We start from the raw sequence: 20153 nt of genomic DNA, 5'->3' as shown, positions 1-20153 counted from the left end.
ATGTGTAAAATGTGGATAATATCTTATGAGGTTTTGTGAAAACCAAGTGAGTTAGTACACTGTAAAATCCTTAGAATAGAGCTTGGTTTATGGTAAGCAATGAGTAAATACAAGCTCTATAAGCTATCATTTTAGTTACTACTTTCTCACTGTTACCCTCAGACTTTTCTACAACCATTCTTTTTCATTATATTCATGAGTACATGTCATTTCAAGGATTTATAAAGTATCCACAGAGAAGGCAAAGACCATGGTCTTTTATAATGTAAGGATAGAATTTAGCATGCAGTAGAAATATTAGGTATAAGGGAAAGGAGGACAAATAGTAGATTGGGCAAAAAAGGTAGAAAAATGTCATTTAAATCAAATGGAAGAGTAGAAACTATAGTGTTAGATTAAATTTTACCTGGATTCATGGAACATGGATGGACTCTCATTTTTCTCTAGGTCTTAGCACAATGTAAACTTTTAAACTTAAGTCAAACGTTAGGGAAATTTAAAATTTTTAACAGTCATTTATTTATTTTGAGAGAGTGCGAGTAGTGGAGAGGGAGAGAGAGAATCCCAGGCAGCCTTCATGCTCAGTGTGGAGCCTGACATGGGACTCGATCTCACAAGTCATGAGATCGTGACCTGAGCTGAAATCAGGAGCCGGACACGCTCAACCAACTGAACCACCCAGGCACCCCAAGACATTTTATTTTTTGGTAGAAAGCTAACTGTTGCTGGTTTTGGTCCTAGCATTTTAGGTATCACTAAACAATCAGTTGTTGTAGCTACTATATACTCATAGTCTTTGAGTCTAATATCGGTCCCTTGACCCACCCACTCTGATTTTTGTTAACATCAGATGTTAACAAAGCTTATTCCCCTAGCTTCTGCTCTTGTAGAAGAAGATTATCAGTTGCTTTACTATTTCCAGTTTAGTTTTTACTGGCTACAAGAGTGGATGTCATAGGACACAGGCTATGGAAGGCAAGGAAGGACAGCCTAAAATATAAAACAACTGACTCTCTTGGCCTGTAGGTTATGTTGTAGAGAGAAAAACAGAAGTAAAACACACAAAAAATTTATAAGCATTCCAGTCATGGATTATTGCTGTTAAGAAAATATTGGTGGGGAGAGAGGCACCTGGGTGGCTCAGTCCGTTAAGCATCCAACTCTTGACTTTAGCTCAGGTCATGATCTCACGGTTCGTGGGATAGAATGCCTCATTGGGCTCCAGGCTGAGCATAGAACCTGCTTGGGATTCTGTCTCTCATTCTCTCTCTGTTTCTCCCTCGTTCACTCTTGCTCTCTGTCAAAATAAATGAATAAACATTAAAAAAAAATCAGGGGCGCCTGGGTGGCTCAGTCGGTTAAGCGGCTGACTTCGGCCCAGGTCATGATTTCATGGTCCGTGAGTTCAAGCCCTGCGTCGGGCTCTGTGCTGACAGCTCAGAGCCTGGAGCCTGTTTCAGATTCTGTGTCTCCCTCTCTCTGACCCTCCCCCATTCATGCTCTGTCTCTCTCTGTCTCAAAAATAAACGTTTAAAAAAAAAAAAAAATCAGGTGATGTGTTAGAGCCTGATGGGCATCTCTTATGTTAAAATCATTAGATAAGAGGGCCTCTTTGAGATTACATTGGTTGAGGCTTGAATGATTAAAAGAAAATAGCCAAGTGAAGATCTGGGGGAAGAATATTCCAAGTAGAAAGAATACCAGCAAAGACAAAGACCTTGAAAGTATTATCAGCTTGTTTTGATTGGGACAGAGCAAGGAGACAAGTGTGGTTAGACCACAGTATATGGAGGGGAGAATAGAGGGAGATGAGGTGAGAGTTGTTACTTGCCAAAATTCTTTATAACTCCTGCTCAACCTTGGTACTCCTCTTCCACCCACCCTTTTTATTTTGAAAAAGTTAAAGCTAACAGGTTGAAAGAGCAGTATTAGCATGCACGTATCTTTCACCTAGATTTATTTGCTAAATAACACTTTGTCACATTTTATCTTCTGTCTATATGCATACTCACATTCCATTCGTAAATCGTTTTAAAAATTAGATTCTTTATGAAATTTCACTACTAAATACTGCAGCAAGTATCTCTTTCACAGGGATACTCTCATAATGATAATACCATTATCACACCAAGAAATTTATCATTGATTCAAAATATATAATGTTCATATTCAAGTTTTTCCCCTTTGTTATGTCTCTATGTTCTCCTTTACAATAATTTGTCACATATACGTCTTTAACAATACTAGTTTTTTGTGGAGTTCAGACTAGTTGTAGAAAGGTTCAAAACCTGGATCTGAGTGTTTCTTCAGCACTATTTTTTTCCTCAGCAGTTTATGAACATTGTCATACAGAAAAGTTGAAATTCTACAGTGATAACCCAGATATTCATACCTACATTCTTTTTTTTTTTAAATATAATTTATTGTCAAATTGGCTTCCATACAACACCCAGTGCTTATCCCAACAAATGTCCTCCTCAGTGCCCGTCTCATACCTATTTTCTACCATTGATTGTTGCTTTCCCACTAGTCTATCCTACTGATCTTCATTTCAGGTTTTAAAATTTAATTCAAAATAAATTACAGATAGCTGTAAACTTTTTCCTAATGCTTAAAGCATTGATACCATTACTAGATTCCGTTTCTTTTGAGGTAAAATTTATATGCAGTGAAATGCTCACATCTGTCTTAAGCTTTTCATTGGATTTCTTTTTTTTTTTTTTATGGTTCTATAATTTACATACCATAAAATTCACCATATTAAAGTGTACAATTTAGTAGTTTTGAGTATAGTCACAAAGTTGTGCATCATCACCACTAATTCCAGAACGTTTTCATCACTCCAAAAGAAAAGTAACCTTTACTCATGGTAGTCACTTGTGTGTCCCCTCACCATCTCCCTCACTCTTAGCAATCGTTAATGTGCTTTCAGTAGTTGTTAGTCTAATTTTTAGTTGTTTTTGTAGGGATTACAATTAACATCTTACAATCCAGTTTGGATTAATAGCAATTTACTGTCTGGAATATACAAAGAATTTGCTTCTATATGGCTTTATTCTCCTCCTACTCCTTTGTGTTGTTATTTTTATATAAGTGACATCTTTATACATCATAATTGCATCAACATAGTTTTATAGTTACTGCTTTATGCAGTTATCTTTTAAATCAGAAGGGGGAAAAATCAGAAAGGATGTAAAAAGCATCATCTTTAGTAACTATTTTGGGCAGATCTACTAGCAACAAATTCCCTCAGTTTTTGTTTATCTGAGACTGTCTTAACCTTCCTTTATTTTTGAAAGTTGAGTTTTTTTCTTTTAATGCTTTGAACATGTTCACCTACTGCCTTTGGTTCCATAGTTTCTGATGAAGAATCAGCTGTTAATCTTATTGCATATCCCTTGTGTGTGACTAATCTCTTCTGTTTGCTTTCAAGATTTTTTTTTTTTTTTTTTTTCCTGGCTTTTAATAGTTTGATACTGATGTGTCTAGGTTTGGGTCTTTTGAGTTCCTTCTACTTGGTGTTTGAACTTCTTAGATTTGTAGATTAATGTTTTTCATCACATTTGTGGAAGTATTTGGCCATTATTTCTTCAAACCTTTCTTCTCTGTGGCTCTTATCCATATATTGATATGCTTGATGGTGTCCTATAGGTTTCTGAGATTGTGTTCATTTTTCTTTATTCTTTTTTCTTTTTGTTCCTCAGACTAAGTAATCTCAGTTGACCTGCCTTTAAGTTCACTGATTCTTTGTTCTGCCAACTCAGATCTGCTAGTGAGCCACTTAACTGAATTTTTTTAAATTGCAGAACTTTTATTTGGTTCTTTTTAAAAAAATAATTTCTGCCTCTGTTATTGTTTATTTGGTGAAACACTGTGCTCATACTTCACTATTTACTTCATGATTTCTGTTCATGTAATGCACTTTAAAATAGCTGATTTAAGGGCTCCTGGGTGGCTCAGTTGGTTAAGCATCCTACTCTTGGTTTTGGCTCAGGTCATGGTCTCATGGTTCATGAGATCAAGCCCCACATCCGGTTCTTTGCTGACAACGTGGAGCCTGCTTGGGATTCTCTTTCTCCCTTTCTGCCCTGCCCCTCAAAATAAATAAGTATTTAAAAAATAAAATAACTGATTTAAATCTTTGTCTAGTAAGTCTAGTGTCTGGGCTTTCTCTGAGACAGTTTCTTCTTACTGCTATTTTTCCTGTGTGTGGACTATACTTTAATTTGGCATGGCTTTTAATTTTTTTCTTTTTTTAAAACTATTTTTAATGTTTATCATTTTTGAGCGAGAGAGAGAGAGAGAGAGAGTGTGTGTGTGTGTGTGTGTGTGTGTGTGTGTGTGTGTGTCTGTAGAGGAGGAACAGAGAGAGGGGGAGGCACAGAATCCAAAGCAGGTTCCAGGCTCTGAGCTGTCAACACAGAGCCCAATGCGGGGCTCGAACTCAGGAACTGTGAGATCACGATCTGAACCAAAGTTGGCCACCCAACCTACTGAGCCACCCAGGCGCCCCAGCTTACAATTTTTTGTTGAGAATAAGACATTTTAAATAATACAGTGTTGCAACTCTGGAAATTAGATTGATCCTTCTCCCCAGGGCTTGTTTGTTGCTTCTGTTTTTTTTTTTGTTATTTTTATAGTTTCCCCTCTAAACTAATTCTGTAAAGTCTGTATTCTTTTTTTTTTTTTTTTTAATTTTTTTTTTTCAACGTTTATTTATTTTTGGGACAGAGAGAGACAGAGCACGAACGGGTGAGGGGCAGAGAGAGAGGGAGACACAGAATCGGAAACAGGCTCCAGGCTCTGAGCCATCAGCCCAGAGCCTGACGTGGGGCTCGAACTCACGGACCGCGAGATCGTGACCTGGCTGAAGTCGGACGCTTAATCGACTGCGCCACCCAGGCGCCCCAAAGTCTGTATTCTTTATCTTGTGTTGCTAGCTAGTTTTTGGACATTTCCCTAAATGTCTGGAACCATTAAGTCTTCTGAGCTTTTGCCAGTGCATTCTGTTTGCATATTGGAGTATGTCTTTAATGCTCTGGTAGGAAGTTTAAAACTCTGCCTTTGTCTTTACTTCTTGCTTGCACAGAACCTCAAAGTCAGCCAGAAATGAAAGCTTAGGGCTTTCTTGAGCATGTGGCTAGCCCTGCATATGAGTATGCCCTTCTTCTCTATTCTCATGAATATGTTGCAGCTTTTAAAACCCACTATGGACCTCTCATTCTCCAGCTTTTCTTTGTCAGTTTTTGGCCAGGTTCTTATTTCCTCCCAGTTTTCATTGGGTTCCTCAGCTGTGATCATAAATAATTACCATTGATAAGTTTTTGACAAATGACTGAGGGAAAAGTGGTTCACAGTGAACAGGTTCTGAGTTGGGTCAAATAAAGGCAAACCCTACGAGTGGAGGTTCCTTGGGAACTGTCAGACAAATCTAATAATGGCAGTTCTATGGGAAAGGGGCTTTAGGGGAACCCCAAACTTGCTCCAGTGACTCCTGGGTAGCTGGTTTTCACTGTGATTGTAAGGCTATCAGTTTTCAAGGCTTCTGTGGAGCTGGTGAGGCGGGAAGTGGGATAGGGCATGTTAAAACATCGCAGAGCTCACTGTTCTGAGATTCAGCTGTGTGTCTTGAATAAACACTCCTTGGATTGTTCAAGACTTTGGTTAATACTTATTCTGAAAATGTTGATTTTTGACAGTGTTTGCAGATGTTCTCGTTGCTTTTATCAATGAGTGAGTTTTCATAGGTCCTTACTCTACCATTATGGAAGTGCTTACTCTGTTAACCAACTTTTGACAAATGCATTCACCTGTGTAATTCAAACCTCTAATAACATGTAGAACATTACATGAACCTAGAAAATTGGCTCATCACTCAGGCATTATTATAATCATTGCCTTAGAAGTTAAATTCGGGGTGCCTAGGTGACTCCGTTGGTCGAGTGTCGACTTCAGCTCAGGTCATGATCTCGCAGTTTGTGAGTTTGAGCCCTGCATCATGCTCTGTGCCGACAGCTCAGAGCCTGGAGCCTGCTTCAGATTCTGTGTCGTCTTCTCTCCCTGCCCCTCCCCTGCTCGCGCTCTTTCTCTCAAAAATAAACAAACGTTTAAAAAAAAAAAAAAAAGTTAGAGGGGTGCTTGCATGGCTCAGTTGGTTAAGCACCTGACTTTGGCTCGGGTCATGATCTCACGGTTCTTGAGTTCAAGCCTCTCACAGGACCATCAGTGCAGAGCCCACTTTGGATTCTCTGTCTTTGTCTCTCTCTGCCCTGCTCCTGCTGGTGCTCCATCTCTCTCTGCCTCTCCCCTGCTAGTGCATATGCTCTCTCTCATAAAAAACATTAAAAAAATTTTTTTTAAAAGAAGTTCAATTAGATACCTAGAACATAATTGCTGTGTGATCATAATCCAGATGTGTGTTGAATCAGTGCTACCTCCTGCTCAGCCACTGAAAGGTCCTCAACTTAGGTAGCCTTTTTTTTTTTTTTTTTTTTTTTATAAAAATAGTATGCCACATAGCTTATTTCCCATGCCATTTTTTTTTAGGTTGTAGAAATGGACCCTCAACAGGATTTTCCCTAATTTTGCTAAAGAAAAAGTTCGTCTTCAGTACTTTTCTGCAAATTTAGATGAACTTTTACTTTCTGATATTTGTGTTACTTGAATTCAGAGAATGATTATGTAACATTTAGGCATCCTACTTTAATTGGGTTAGTTTCATTGTGTTGCATAGATTTATTCCAGAAACTCTAATAAGGATCTGTGGCCATTTTTCAGTTTTATTGGAGGTAAAGCTTTCTTTATTGTGGGGTTATTCCCTTTGATAGATTCAAGATAGATACAAATATACATATGTAGTCACTCTACCCTATTTCCTGGCAACCACTTATATTTTAGTTTCTTTTACTAATTTTATTCTCTTTCTTGTTCCTTTTTCTTACTTTCAACACCTTCTGTGATTTCTTGCATATTTTTTTCTCTCTTTTAATAAATACAGTACTAATATATCAAAAAGATAGTGTCCTTTGACATTGTATCAAGAATATGAATGTTTTTTGAAATTTTTTTGGACTGTGGTACGTTATTCCTGAGGGATCTTTCTAAATTCTCTAGAGGAGTGCTTCTGTGATGCAAAAATTTGTATAGGGTCTTAGATTATCTTTCTCTTGTACTTACCTTCATGAAGGGATGTTTATATAACCCTTGAGTGTAGATAAAGGAAATTTTCTGGACTTATTTACACAAGTCTGAAACCTAGACATTTGTGTTCTTAACCTTATTTGCTATGATAGGGTTTTTGCCTAGGTTAGATTTGCATAGATGGTTTGGGTTGAAAAGTAGACTTAATTCCTGGTGATTATGTCCATTCACTGTCAGTGACTAGAATTCTTAGTTTTGAATCAGTCTAAGTATGTGTGTGTTTAATCTCTGAGCCCATCTCTCTCTCTCAACTTTTGTGTATTTCCCGTATATGTTTTTAAGATAATATTGGGGGGGTATTTTCAGGTTGTTTCCTAGAAGCATTGCCATAATAATTAAAGTCTTAGAAACCATTTACTTTGTTTGTAGGGGGGGGGGGGGCAGCTCGATCTCACAATCTTGGAATCATGAGCTGAGCCAGTATCCAAGAGTCAGTTGCTTAACTGGCTGAGCCACCCAGGTGCCCCTACTTTTTTTTTTTTTTTTTTTTTTAATACATTAGGTTCATAGAATTTAATTAATTACAGTTTTTGGTTTATAAAAATTTATCAATTCAGGCATTGTATTTTTAAGGTTTATTGAAAAATTTAATAAGCTGAATAACCAGAATTTATCACCCAAACCAGTAAGTAGCACAGTTTCTGTAACTTACATCTGTGTGTTACTCCCTTGTTCTGTTTTTTTTCCTCTCCATCACAGTTAACTATCTTGAATTGTTTTTCTTATTTCCTTATTTGAGCAAAATATTTTATTTTTTATTAAAAACAAAATTTTTTTAATGTTTATTTTTGAGAGACAGAGCGTGAGCAGGGGAGGGGCAGAGAGAGAAGGAGACACAGAATCTGAGGTAGGCTCCAACTCTGAGTTGTCAGCACATAGCCACCCAGGCCTGAGCCACCCAGGCGCTCCTCCTTATTTTTGTTTTTATTTATTTATTTATTTATTTTATTTATTTATTTTTATTTATTTATTTTTTTTAACGTTTACTTATTTTTGAGACAGAGAGAGACAGAGCATGAACGGGGGAGGGTGAGAGAGAGGGAGACACAGAATCTGAAACAGGCTCCAGGCTCTGAGCAGTCAGCACAGAGCCCGACGCGGGGCTCGAACTCACGGACTGCGAGATCGTGACCTGAGCTGAAGTCGGACGCCTAACCGACCGAGCCACCCAGGCGCCCCTTATTTTTGTTTTTAAATGTTTGTTTATTTTGAGAGAGGAGAGGGGAGGGACAGATTGAGAGAGAGAGAGAGAGAGAGAGAGAGAGAGAGAGAGAGAATCCCCAGCAGGGGAGGCTTTGCTGTGTGCAACACAGGGCTTGATCTCACAAATCAAACTGTGAGCTCATGACCTGAGTCGATACTAAGATTCGGGATGCTTAACCAACTGAGCCATGCAGGTGCCCCCTTATTTCCTTATATTTAAAAAATCTAACTTTGCTTGTTTTTTGATGCTGTGAAAAAGGATAGTCATACGATATGTTGTTCTATAAGGGACTTGTATTTTCACTTAATATTAGGTTACTAAGATTTCGTCTTTGTGTGGGTCTGTAGTTTTTTCTTTTTCATAACCATATAATATTCTTTTGTGCATACTTAAAATTGCACTGTATTTATCCAGTCTCCAGTCAGTGGGCATTTGGCTCCCCATGCCACATTTGGCATTATAAGCATTACTATCTTACTTATAAGTGTTTACGTGTGTGTATAATGTTACATATGTATTTGCTGGTCCAAATCTACTTAAGTTCTTAGATACCTGGAAGGGAATTTGTGGGTTAAAAGCTAAAAGTTCCACTGTACAAGGTAGTAAATTGTTTTCCAGAGTGATTGTATTTATTTATACTTCCATCACTTATGTAAGTTTGAGGGTTTTTTTTTTTCTTTTGAAAGTTTGGGTTTTGAAACTCACATACGAAGCCATTTGAGTCTGTTGTTTTGGTGGGAGGAATTTTTTACTATTGCTTTGATTTTTTAAATATAGTTATAAGAATATTTAGGCAATTACTGACTTAGTTTTGGTAAGTTATATTTTACTAGGAATTAGTCCATTTCATTACATTTTCAAGTTTAGTAGTGTATATTTTTTGGTAATGTTTTCAAAGAAATGTGTGCTTTGATAAATTAAAAAAATTTTTTCTCTTGAGGTGTGGAATCTTAGATGATTGATTTGAGATTTTTCTAAGATGATGATTTTGTGCTACAAATCTTTAAGAACTATTTTCACTACATCCCACAAGTTTTGATAATGGTGTATATTCATTGTCCTACAGTTTGGTGTATTTTTTATTTCCTTTGTAATTTGCTCTTTGATCCATAGATTGAGGAATGTGTTGTTCAATTTCCACGTGTTCTTACCATATTTTCCTCTTTATGTTGATGTCTAGTTTGGTTTTATTATAGTCAGAGGAAATATTCTCTATACACTCTATTTAAATTTGTTGAGATTTGTTTTGTGCTCCAGAATATGATCTATTTGGGGGAATTTTCTGTGTCCTTGAAAAGAATATATATTCTGCTGTTGTTGGGAGGAGTGTTCTGTAAATGTCAATTTGATTCCATTCGTTGATATTGTTTAGTTCTTTTATATCCTTGATGGTTTTATATCCTTGCTGGTATATTCTTTTATATCCTTGCTGGAATTTTGAAGTCCCCCACTTATTTACAGGTGTGTTTCTTTTTTCACTTCTTAATTTCTGCTTTATGTATTTTGAACTTGTGTTATTTTATGTATACGCAGTTAGAGAATTGTTATGCATTCTTGGTAAGTGGATCCTTTTATTATTCTGTAATGCTACTCTGTCCTTGATAATTTTCTTGCTCTGAAGTATATTTTATGTGATATTCTTTAGCTTTCTTTTCATTCATGTTTTCCTGGTATGTCTTTTCTTACCCATTTTCTTTTAACCTACCTGTATCATTATATTGGAAATTCTTGTAGACAATATATACTTGGGTCACTTTTTTATTCATTTTATTTAGTGTATTTGTATTGTCACATTTACTATAGTTCTTGATATATATGTCAGGACTTAAGTATGTCTTGTATAGCTTCTCTATTTTATTTTTCATTTTTCTGGCCTTTTTATGGATTACTCAACATACTTTTCTGTATTTTGCTATTTTTATAAAGTGATTTTGACTATATTTTTGGTTTTATTTTTTAGTGGTTCTGAGGAATACTGTATACATACATAACATTACATTGTACTAGTAAGGATATTTTACCACTTAAAGTGAATTTTAGAAATTTTAGCAAATTATTTAGGTCCCCTCACTGTCTCTCATTTATAATTGAGTTTTCTTAAGTTTTACCTCCATGTACATTGAGAACCATATCAAACGGTGTTATTTTGATTTCATCAGACTAATATAATTTAAAAACTCAAGAGGAGAATGAAGACCTATTTATCTATGTATTTGTTTCATTGTTCTTGCTTTTTTTTTTTTTTTGATCGTTTCCTGGTGATACTCCTTATCAGCTTGCTTTGATGTTACTGTAGCTACTCCAGCTTTTACATTTGTGTTGATGGTAACTTTTTTTCCAACTTTTTAACCTATTGTCATTTTATATTTAGAGAGTTTCTAGAAAAAAAATAGTTTCCTTAAGATAGAATATAGTTGTGTCTTAAAATTACACAATCGCTGCCTTTGAATTGAGGTTTCAGACCAGTTACATTACTGTGATTATTGGGATGTTTTGATTTAAACTCTGCGGTCTTTGTTATTTGTTTTTTTCATTATGTTTTTATTTTGTTGTTGTTCCTGTTTTTCTTTTTTCTTCTGCCTTATTTTAAAATGAGTATTTTGTGTGTATTTTAAAGTGAGTATTTTATTTCCTTTGTTGGCTTATTATTTGCTACCCTTGTTGTATTGATAATGTTAGCATTCAAAGTATGTATCTTCAATTTGTCACAGTCTATATCAAGTAATAATATACTACTTACATACAGTATTAGCATACCACAGCAGTAATACCTGTGCCATTTACTGTCTTAAAATTTATTTAGTATTAATTATTTTGAGAGAAAGAGACAGAGTGTGAGCAGGGGAGTGACAGAGAGAGAGGGTGACACAGAATCCAAAGCAGGCTCCCGGTTCTGAGCTGTCAGCACAGAGCCCAGCACAGGGCTTAAATTCATTACCTGAATTCATTACCTGAAGTTGGATGCTTAACCAACTGAGCCAGGTACCCCCATGCCATTTACTGTCTTGATGTTTTGTTTTTACAAAGTTTCTGTTGATATATATTAAATATTGAATTGTATTCTTTTTATTTTCCTTTATTTTTATTTTTTAAGATTATTTATTTTGAGAGAGAGAGAACACGCATGAGCGGGGAAGGAGCAGAGTGGGAGGGAGGGAGAAAATCCTAAGCAGGCTCCGTGCTTTCAGCACAGAACCCAACATGGGGCTCGATCACATGAACTGTGAGATCAGGACCAAGAGTCAGATGCTTAACCGACTAAGCCACCCAGGTGCCCTCATTATTTTCCTTTAAACAGGAGTCCTTCTCTCTGTTTAATTCACACATTCATCACCTTACATACTTCTTTTTTTTCCCTCTTAACGCAGAAGAAAAAAAAATTAAAAAAAAAAAGACAGTTAAGTTTAAATCAAAACATACCAATAGTCACAGTAATGTAATTGGTCTAAAACCTCAATTGAAAGGCAGAGAAGAGGATTTTTAAATTTTATTTTCTTAGCACATTTCAGTTATACATACAGTAGTGTTATTAGATCCTCAGACCTTATTTTTCTTATAGCTGAAAATTTGTGTCTTTTCGCAACTGCTTCCCATTTCCTGACTCCCCAGCTTTTGTCAGACATTATTTGTAGCCTTTTCCATTTTTTCCTCTTTCTAGAACTATGCTTGTAGTGTAGTGAGATAGTTTCCTACTTTGGAAAGGTATGTCTTTTATACCTACTTTGATATTTTCTGTTCCTTTTCTTTATTTCTTATGGGTAAATTCTTTGAATGCTGTCTTTGTATTTTCTCTTTTTAGCTGTGCCACATCTGATCTTTAGCTTTTCCATTGAGTGTAATAGGGGTTGTAGCCTCACCCCCAATTCTGTTTGTATCTGATATTGGGAAATGGTGTCCCTTGATACCTAGCCTTTATTTTGAGAACCCAGGGATGCTTACTCTCCAGAGTGTTGTTATGGTGCCATAAGAGGTTCTTTTGTGTCATGTTACTAGGAAATAAGAAATGTTTTTGCTATAATTCCCATTATTCAGAAATTATTTTTACAAGTTTAGAAGCAGTAAGCAATTTTGAAGGGACAATTCTAGGGGCAGTAGGATATATAAGGGTACAGATATTTATTTAGTCTTGTTTGCTAAGAGAGTTTATGATTTAGTAGGGTGGGCCCAAGAAGGTGCATTTTTTGAGTTTCCAGGTGATGCTGATATAGCTGGTCTGGGGAATACATTTTGAGAACCACTGGACTATTTATCTTGACTTTGGGCTCTGATTCTTTTACCTTGAATGGGGGTGTTGTCTAGCTTGGGGATCATTTTATTAACACTTAATAAAAGTGCTTTAACAATTTCCTTTGGCATCTAAGTAGCTTGTTTAAAGTCACTGCATTAATGTTTTATTTTAGTGATCATTCAGGATATGTTCGTCCAGTACCAGTGCCACGCAGTTTAAATAGTGATATTTCCTATTTTGGTGTTGGGGGCAAGCAGGCTGTTTTCTTTGTTGGACAATCAGCCAGAGTAAGTAAAAAGATTTCTTTTAAATAAGAGTTGATTAAAATACTTGGAGGTTGATTCTGTCTAAATTACTAATTAGTTTAACTTTTAGGAATTTTTAAAGTAGTCTTTAATATTTAACAGATGATAAGCAAACCTGCAGATTCCCAAGATGTTCATGAACTTGTGCTTTCGAAAGAAGATTTTGAGAAGAAGGAGAAAAATAAAGAGGCAATATATAGTGGATATATTAGAAACAGAAAGGTATGATACATTTTAACTCATTAATTATAAAGTCGTTAAATTGGACAGATAGAGACAAGTACTTTTTTTTCAATTTCTAGCTAAGATACTTAGCTATTGCTTTAAAAACTTGAAGGTATGGAATTTTCAAATTCCATTACTTTTTCTTCTTTTTGCTTTAGTCTTGTGAATAGCAAAAGTGACCATATACATGCTTTCTCAGGCTGGAAATCTTCAATGCAATAAGATGTCTCATAAAGCTGAGTAAACGTCCTTGGAAATTGATCATATAATTATAAACTTTTTCCATTACACTGAGGTTGATTTTTTAAATCTTTTTTTGTCTAACAGTTTCAGACTTAGAGTAGAAAACACTTATAGTATAGGGAAATAAGCTTTTAGGAAATTAGAGCTCCAGAGAAATAAATGAGTGATTTAACTTTTGTTAGAAATTTGCATTCATATTCTAATTTTAATGAGCAGAATATTAATGAATTTGAGTCTTGGTGGTGAGTTCATAGTATTGTATTATTCAACTTTTCTCCACTTGAAATATTTTAGAATTGTTTTAAAATCTTTAAAGTTTGAGCTTCTTAAGTCTTTTCTTATTCTAAAACAAGTTATACAAAATTTATAGAAAAGTACAAATAAAAATGTGCTCAGATTCCAGAAAAAAATATCTAGTTGAATTTCTAGCCTTTTTTATTTTATTATATGGCTATAGGGTGTTTTGTTTTTTTTGTTTTTTGGGTTTTTTTTTTTTTTTTGGTATTTTTAAATTTTAATTCCAGTGTTACACAGTGTTGTACATTAGTTTTGGTGTGCAATACAGTGATTCAACAATTCCGTATATTACTCATTGCTCATCAAGAGTACACTTATTGAAACTAATATAACACTGTAAATAACACTGGAATTAAGAATAAAACCTCCTTATTAGCATCTTGAGTTGGAAGGGGAAAGTATACTCTTAATCCCCTTCATCTACTTAATTTTTTTTTATATAACAGTTTTGAGCACACATTTTTTTTTTTAACATTTTGAGTATTTCTCCATTTTATAAAATATTTTCCTGTACCACACACTTTTTATTATTTTTTTTTAATGTTCATTCACTTTTGAGAGAGAGAGAGAGAGACACAGCATGTGGGCAGGGGAGGGGCAGAGAGAGAGGGAGAGACAGAACTTGAAGCAGGCTCCAGGCTCTGAGCTGTCAGCACAGAGCCTGACATGGGGCTCGAACCCATGAACTGTGAGATCATGACTTGAGCCAAAGTTGGATGCTTAACTAACTGAACCACTCAGGTGCCCTAGTACACACACATTTTTAATACCTTCATGGTGTTTTGTCTGAATGTGTTATAATTTGACTATTCTGTTGAGCATTTACTGTATTTAAAGGATTTTATTATAAATACACTGCCATGAATGTCTTTGCAGTTTTTTCTTCATATAGCTATTAGAATTTTAATAGTTATGACAATGAATTTAAACTTTTTAAATGTTCATGTGTGTATTACAAAATTGCTCTTCTAGAAGGTTAAACCCACATCTAATATACTCCCCAAAACAGTATGTGGAAGGGCCTATCTGATAATTTCCTTTTTTTAAAAAAGTGGAGTGGAGGGGAAGGCAGTAAAATGCTGGCAATTTGACAGGTGAAAATAATACCTTTTCTTTATTAATGGGCTGATTTTTTTTTTTTTAATACTTTCAAGCCACCTTTATTTTCTGTATAACTTAACATTCTCCTCTGTTTAGGAAATTTCTTCATTTTGCTCATCCCTCTTTTCCCCTTTTTAAATTTGTTGTATTTATTACACAATTTATGTATCATATTTACATACTGATATTCCATCTTTCTCATCTTATGTTACCATCACAAAGCCTTGTAAAGTATATTTGTGGCAATATTATGCTGTGTTAAAACTGGTGGAAAATAGGAGTTCAGAATTCAAGTGATTTTTAAAACTGTATAGGTATGATAAAGCTTGGATGGAACTAATGTCTCTTGGATCATCATTTCTGCCACTTTTTCCTGTGATTTTGTGCTTAATTTGTCCTAACATAGGTTTCATGGCTACTGGTAGGCCCTTGGTCCTTTTCTTTTTCTGGACAATCTTTTCCAGCCTACTATTTGGCTTCTCCAACTTTTACACACAGTTATTACAATGTGTACAGAGTTGGTGGCTCTTGATGTGCAACCAGGAGTCTTGCTTTTTCTAGGAGGCAATATATATGCTACTTAATACTAACAGTTCTTAAATCTGTATTTGTCAAGACTTTTCTCTTAAGATTGAGACACTGAATCAGGCTGTACTCCATTGAGGAAATAAATCATTGTAGGCTCTTCAAACAGAAAAGGATTTAATAAAAGGAATTTGATGTTTGCATGATTATTGAAAGCGCTAGGAGTGGGCTCTTGGCTGAGCCTCGTAGAAAGCTATTGGGACACTCTGAAGTGACCTTCAAGGCATGCTGTAACATCTGCTGTAATAAGGTAGCTGGAGGACCACCACTGGATCTGGAATTTAGAAACACCCTGCCTTATCTGTGATCCAGGTGTTGGAAAGGTCTTGCTGCCACAATTGCTCCCAACACCAAAACACAGACCTTCTGGCTATAACCCGTGCTGTATCAGTGCTAACACTTGAAACCAGAACTTGAATATTGGTCTTTCAGTACCTTGCATGATAACAGAAAACATTCAAGACATCTCAGGAAATGGGCTTTGAGTCATTTTCCTCTTCTAAATCTTTGGCTACTACATCTAATTGATGAAACCGAATTCGCATCCACAACCTAAAATGTAAGGGAGTCTGAAAGGTAGACTTTTGGTTTTGCATTCTCTGCAGCCCAGGAAGGGACAACAAAAGGTGGGATGAATTGGTGCTGAATACCAACTGATTATATCTGGTATACTCATTTACAATTTCAGGTAGATGTCCTTCCAGATGTTCCATAAAGAACTCACTTTTGGTATTATCTACATCTTTCCCTATTCTTTCTTTCTCTTCACCTTTCCTCTACCCTTTTCAATTAACAGTATCCCTTGGCCAGAGTAGTTAGTAATTGTGTAATCCTTGTTAATCATTCACCATTCAGTTCTGACTTTTAAAATAGTTTTTCATTTACCCTCTCTTCCATCCATTTTCACTGCTTCTTTCAGCCTTTCCAGCCTCATCTTTCATCATATGTTTAATATATACTTCAAACTACCTTGTTTGCCTTATACTCTCAAATCCTTCATATTCTCATGGGGCTGGAATGTTCTAATCTTCTGGGAAAATGTCACACTCTTTTTAATTCTGTAGCTCTTGGTTCATATCTTTATAATGGCACATTGTTTTGTAATCATTTGTTTCTCATCTATTAGATGGAATTTATAGGGAGGAGGGGCACTGTCTTAGTTAACTCTTATCTTCCTTGTGCCTATATTGAGTCATAGGACTTAGAAGGTGCTTGATAAATATTTGGTAATGAACCCACATCATTAGTAAACCCAAACTAATCCACTAAGTTCTCAAAGGTTACAAAATGTTATTTGTATACTATATGTTGTAGCTGTAGTATTAGTTAGTGTGTAGCGATGCATTGGAATGGTTTTGGAGGGTTGGTTTGTTTGAGTGTTTATTTTTTTGAGCAAGAGAGATAGAGGGTGCGTGCATGTGCCCGAGTAGGGGAGGGGCAGAGAGTGAGGGAAAGAGAGAATCCTAAGCAGGCTCCGCATTCAGCAAGGAGTCTGATGCGGGGCTTGATCTCAAAACTGCAAGATCATGACTTAAGCTGAAATCAAGAGTCAGATGCTTAACCATCTCTGGCACCCTTAGAGGGCTTGTTTTTATTTACTTAATGTGCTGTAGTAATATATGCTTATTAAAAAAAACAGTTTCCTAGATGTAATAGTTCAGCGTGTATCCTTACAAGCTTTTATGTATATAGCAACATACATAGTGTATGTATGTATATACATGTAATTTTAACACATATAGACTAACTGTAAAAACGAGACATTTGTAATTCTTACCCTCAAACATTCCCCGTTCTTTCCCTCTCCCCACTTTCCTTCTGAGCAAGCTATAGATATTCTCTGAAACTGGACTAGGGCACAGGATGATTTTACTCCCTTTTAAACACAGTTCCTTTGGGCTAAACCAGCTGGGTTCAGGCTGCATCCCAGTTTTCTTGAACATGGAGAGCTGGGCATTTGTCCTGACCAATTTAAGTGGTAGGTATCTCAAGGAAGAATTCTTTCCACCCTAGGGTAAGTGTCCTTAGTTTTTTTTCAGCATTTTTAAACTCATTATTTGTTGCTGTTGTTTTACCTTTTCTTTTATGATTCTACAATTGGTTTAGCATTATGGTATAGGGTACTCCTGTATATATGCCACATTAGCAATTTGTATTAAAGCTATCCTGCTCTCACAGCATTGTCACATACTCAGCTGATTTGTATTGGGCCATTTTCCTTCAAAAGTTTTTTGAAGCATGTTTATGAAACTATCCAAGCAAATCATATTAAAAGTCAATGTAAATGTTATTTGTTTATTACAATTAAGTGTATCTAACCTATTGTATTTATATTCACTCTCCTAGCCATCTGATTCTGTTCACATTACAAATGATGATGAAAGATTTCTACATCATCTTATCTTAGAGGAGAAAGAAAAAGATAGCTTTACTGCTGTGGTTATCACAGGAGTACAACCAGAACACATACAGTACTTGAAAAATTATTTTCTTCTTTGGACAAGACAGTTAGCGTAAGTAATTATTTGAGGACATGTTACTACTTTTTTAAGACAAAATATTACAGATACATCAAAAACCTCTTTGCTGTGTGTTTTGTGCCTCATTTCCTTCCCTTCAGTACAGTAACCAGTGCTCTGATCTTGGCATTAAAATACTTCTCTATTCTGTAAATAAATATTGATGACTTGCAATATGTTGGTCATTATTTGAAGGACAGGCTTTTGAGACCTGTCATAAAATTTAAAATAAACTTAGGAACTTATATCAAATTCAGCACCATCACTTTCATATTCCCCTTTTGTGGTTCTTTTCTGTAGCACCTATCATAATCTTCTGTACCATGTATTTTTTTTTTTTACTTTTTTGTCTGCCTTCCCCTATTGGAATCTTTTTTATGTACTACTATATCCCTAGTGTTTCCTGTTAAATAATAGATGCTCAATAAATGTTTATCGAATGCATGAAGTCCGTTAAAATAAAAATACGCAAATTGGCCTATATGATCTAATAATACTGAAAATAAATTGTTGTATATCTATTCCAGGAAAACTTTTAGGGAGTGTGACATATTCCATTAGACTAAATCATCAGAATGTTTAATGGCTCCTAGTTTTTTCTCTGTAAACATAGTAAGGACCATTTATTTCCATAATTTGCATTAGTCTGAATTACTGAGTATGGCAAAAATGGGTACAACTGCACAAAATTTACATTTTTTAAAAAACATTTTTTGTATTTACCCAAAAGACTAATGTACTTAATTTGAGATTTTTTTTTTTATTTTGTATAGAAATGTATACTAACAGTTTAAAAATTTTTTATGGGAAAATAATTTTAGAAGTATCTTTTCTTCTTGCTGCGTATTGATGTTTATTGACTCTGTAACCTAAGAATTTTAAATAGGACTTTGAAATTTTTATTCTCGAAGTACACATCTCATTAGCTATTTTGTAATGATTTCTTTTAACCAAAGGAGCTCAGTGTACATAACACAGAATATAATCTTGGTGTAGCAAATAATAATCTGTTACTTTAACCATTCTTTGAAATTCTTTTAAGCTATTTATATTACTTTCTTAATGTATTCTTGTAAACTAACTGTTGATTACAGTAACACTTTTGATATGCATGAGGAAAGACCTAAAGATTTTCAGTGATTTCCTTTTATCTCAGTATTTTAAAGATTAGCTAGGATAATTTTTTACAAATAAAATTCACATGAAGGAATATTGCAAATACTTGTTTGAAGAGTAAATAATAACATAGTATGGTTTAGCCCTAAATAATCTTACCAAAAAATTTTTAAAACTTAAAAATAAAGTAGCAGTGAGTTGTGAATTGGTTTTTAAAGGGATTATGTTGAATTTATTAGTTTTGCTTTAGGAATGTTAGGGCAAGAATGTCTCAATGCTGTAAGAGAGGAGAGATGAGAGTTATAGAATAACATTCTCATATTCAGATAGCTTAAAAATATCCAATCCTATGTACTCCCTGATTATTTAAGTCTCTTTTAGAACATGCCTGACAAGTAGAATTATAGTCTTTTGCCTTCTAGTTTTCATACTATACTTCTTAGAAGTGTAATTTATGTGGGCTTTTGATGTTGGAAAGGCTAGGATTGTAGTCCACCTCTCTCCAACTCTAGTTTTGTAACCTTAGATAAATTGTGTAAACTCTTTGCACCCCAATTTCTATATCTATAAAATGAGATCGTAATACCTGCATTTCAAATTGTTTATACTGTTAAATGGTATACTGTATTTAAGAATGCTTAGTATAGTGCTTGGCTGGTACCTACCAAATAGATACTGCCAAATAGTGGTCATAAAAATTATTTTTGTGGGTTATTATGTGAGCTGTAATTTTATGAATTAAATTGAATTAAAAGTATAAAGTTATTTTTCTATATTTTAGGCATATTTATCATTACTATATTCATGGCCCAAAAGGCAATGAAAAACGTACATCAAAAGAAGTTGGACCTTTCAACAACATTGATATTGAAGTAAGATAAAATTCTTTCTTAAAATATTACAAGTTATTAGGTATCTGTTCCAGTTCCAAATGACTTTGGATAAGAAAAATCAGTCAATAGACAACCCTTCTCTCTTTGTCTTTTACCAAAGTATTTTGGCAATTTAATATTTAAGTAGAGAGATCATTATTAGATCTATGTAGTTTTTGAACCTTTATTTACTATAGTATTTGCTTTCTTATTCTCCTTTTTTAGAGATGTGAGTTGTTGCTGAACATCAGATATCAA

The 20153-nt window shown here is 34.9% G+C and overlaps 1 protein-coding gene across 1 annotated transcript in view; it reads left to right on the top strand.

The window, feature by feature from the left end:
- The window catches only part of SMCHD1 (structural maintenance of chromosomes flexible hinge domain containing 1), a 155758-nt gene that overhangs the window by 16730 nt on the left and 118875 nt on the right, over positions 1-20153 (top strand). Inside the window, exons 6-9 of the mRNA XM_045459462.1 lie at positions 12805-12919; positions 13040-13159; positions 17735-17901; positions 19805-19895. Of these exons, the coding sequence (XP_045315418.1) occupies positions 12805-12919; positions 13040-13159; positions 17735-17901; positions 19805-19895 (493 nt within the window). The remainder of the gene's footprint in view (positions 1-12804; positions 12920-13039; positions 13160-17734; positions 17902-19804; positions 19896-20153) is intronic.

This window comes from Leopardus geoffroyi, chromosome D3 (assembly GCF_018350155.1).
Source record: "Leopardus geoffroyi isolate Oge1 chromosome D3, O.geoffroyi_Oge1_pat1.0, whole genome shotgun sequence".
Lineage (NCBI taxonomy): Eukaryota > Metazoa > Chordata > Mammalia > Carnivora > Felidae > Leopardus > Leopardus geoffroyi.
The sequence above is the reverse complement of the archived record's forward strand: the minus strand, read 5'-3'. Positions and strand labels throughout refer to the sequence as shown.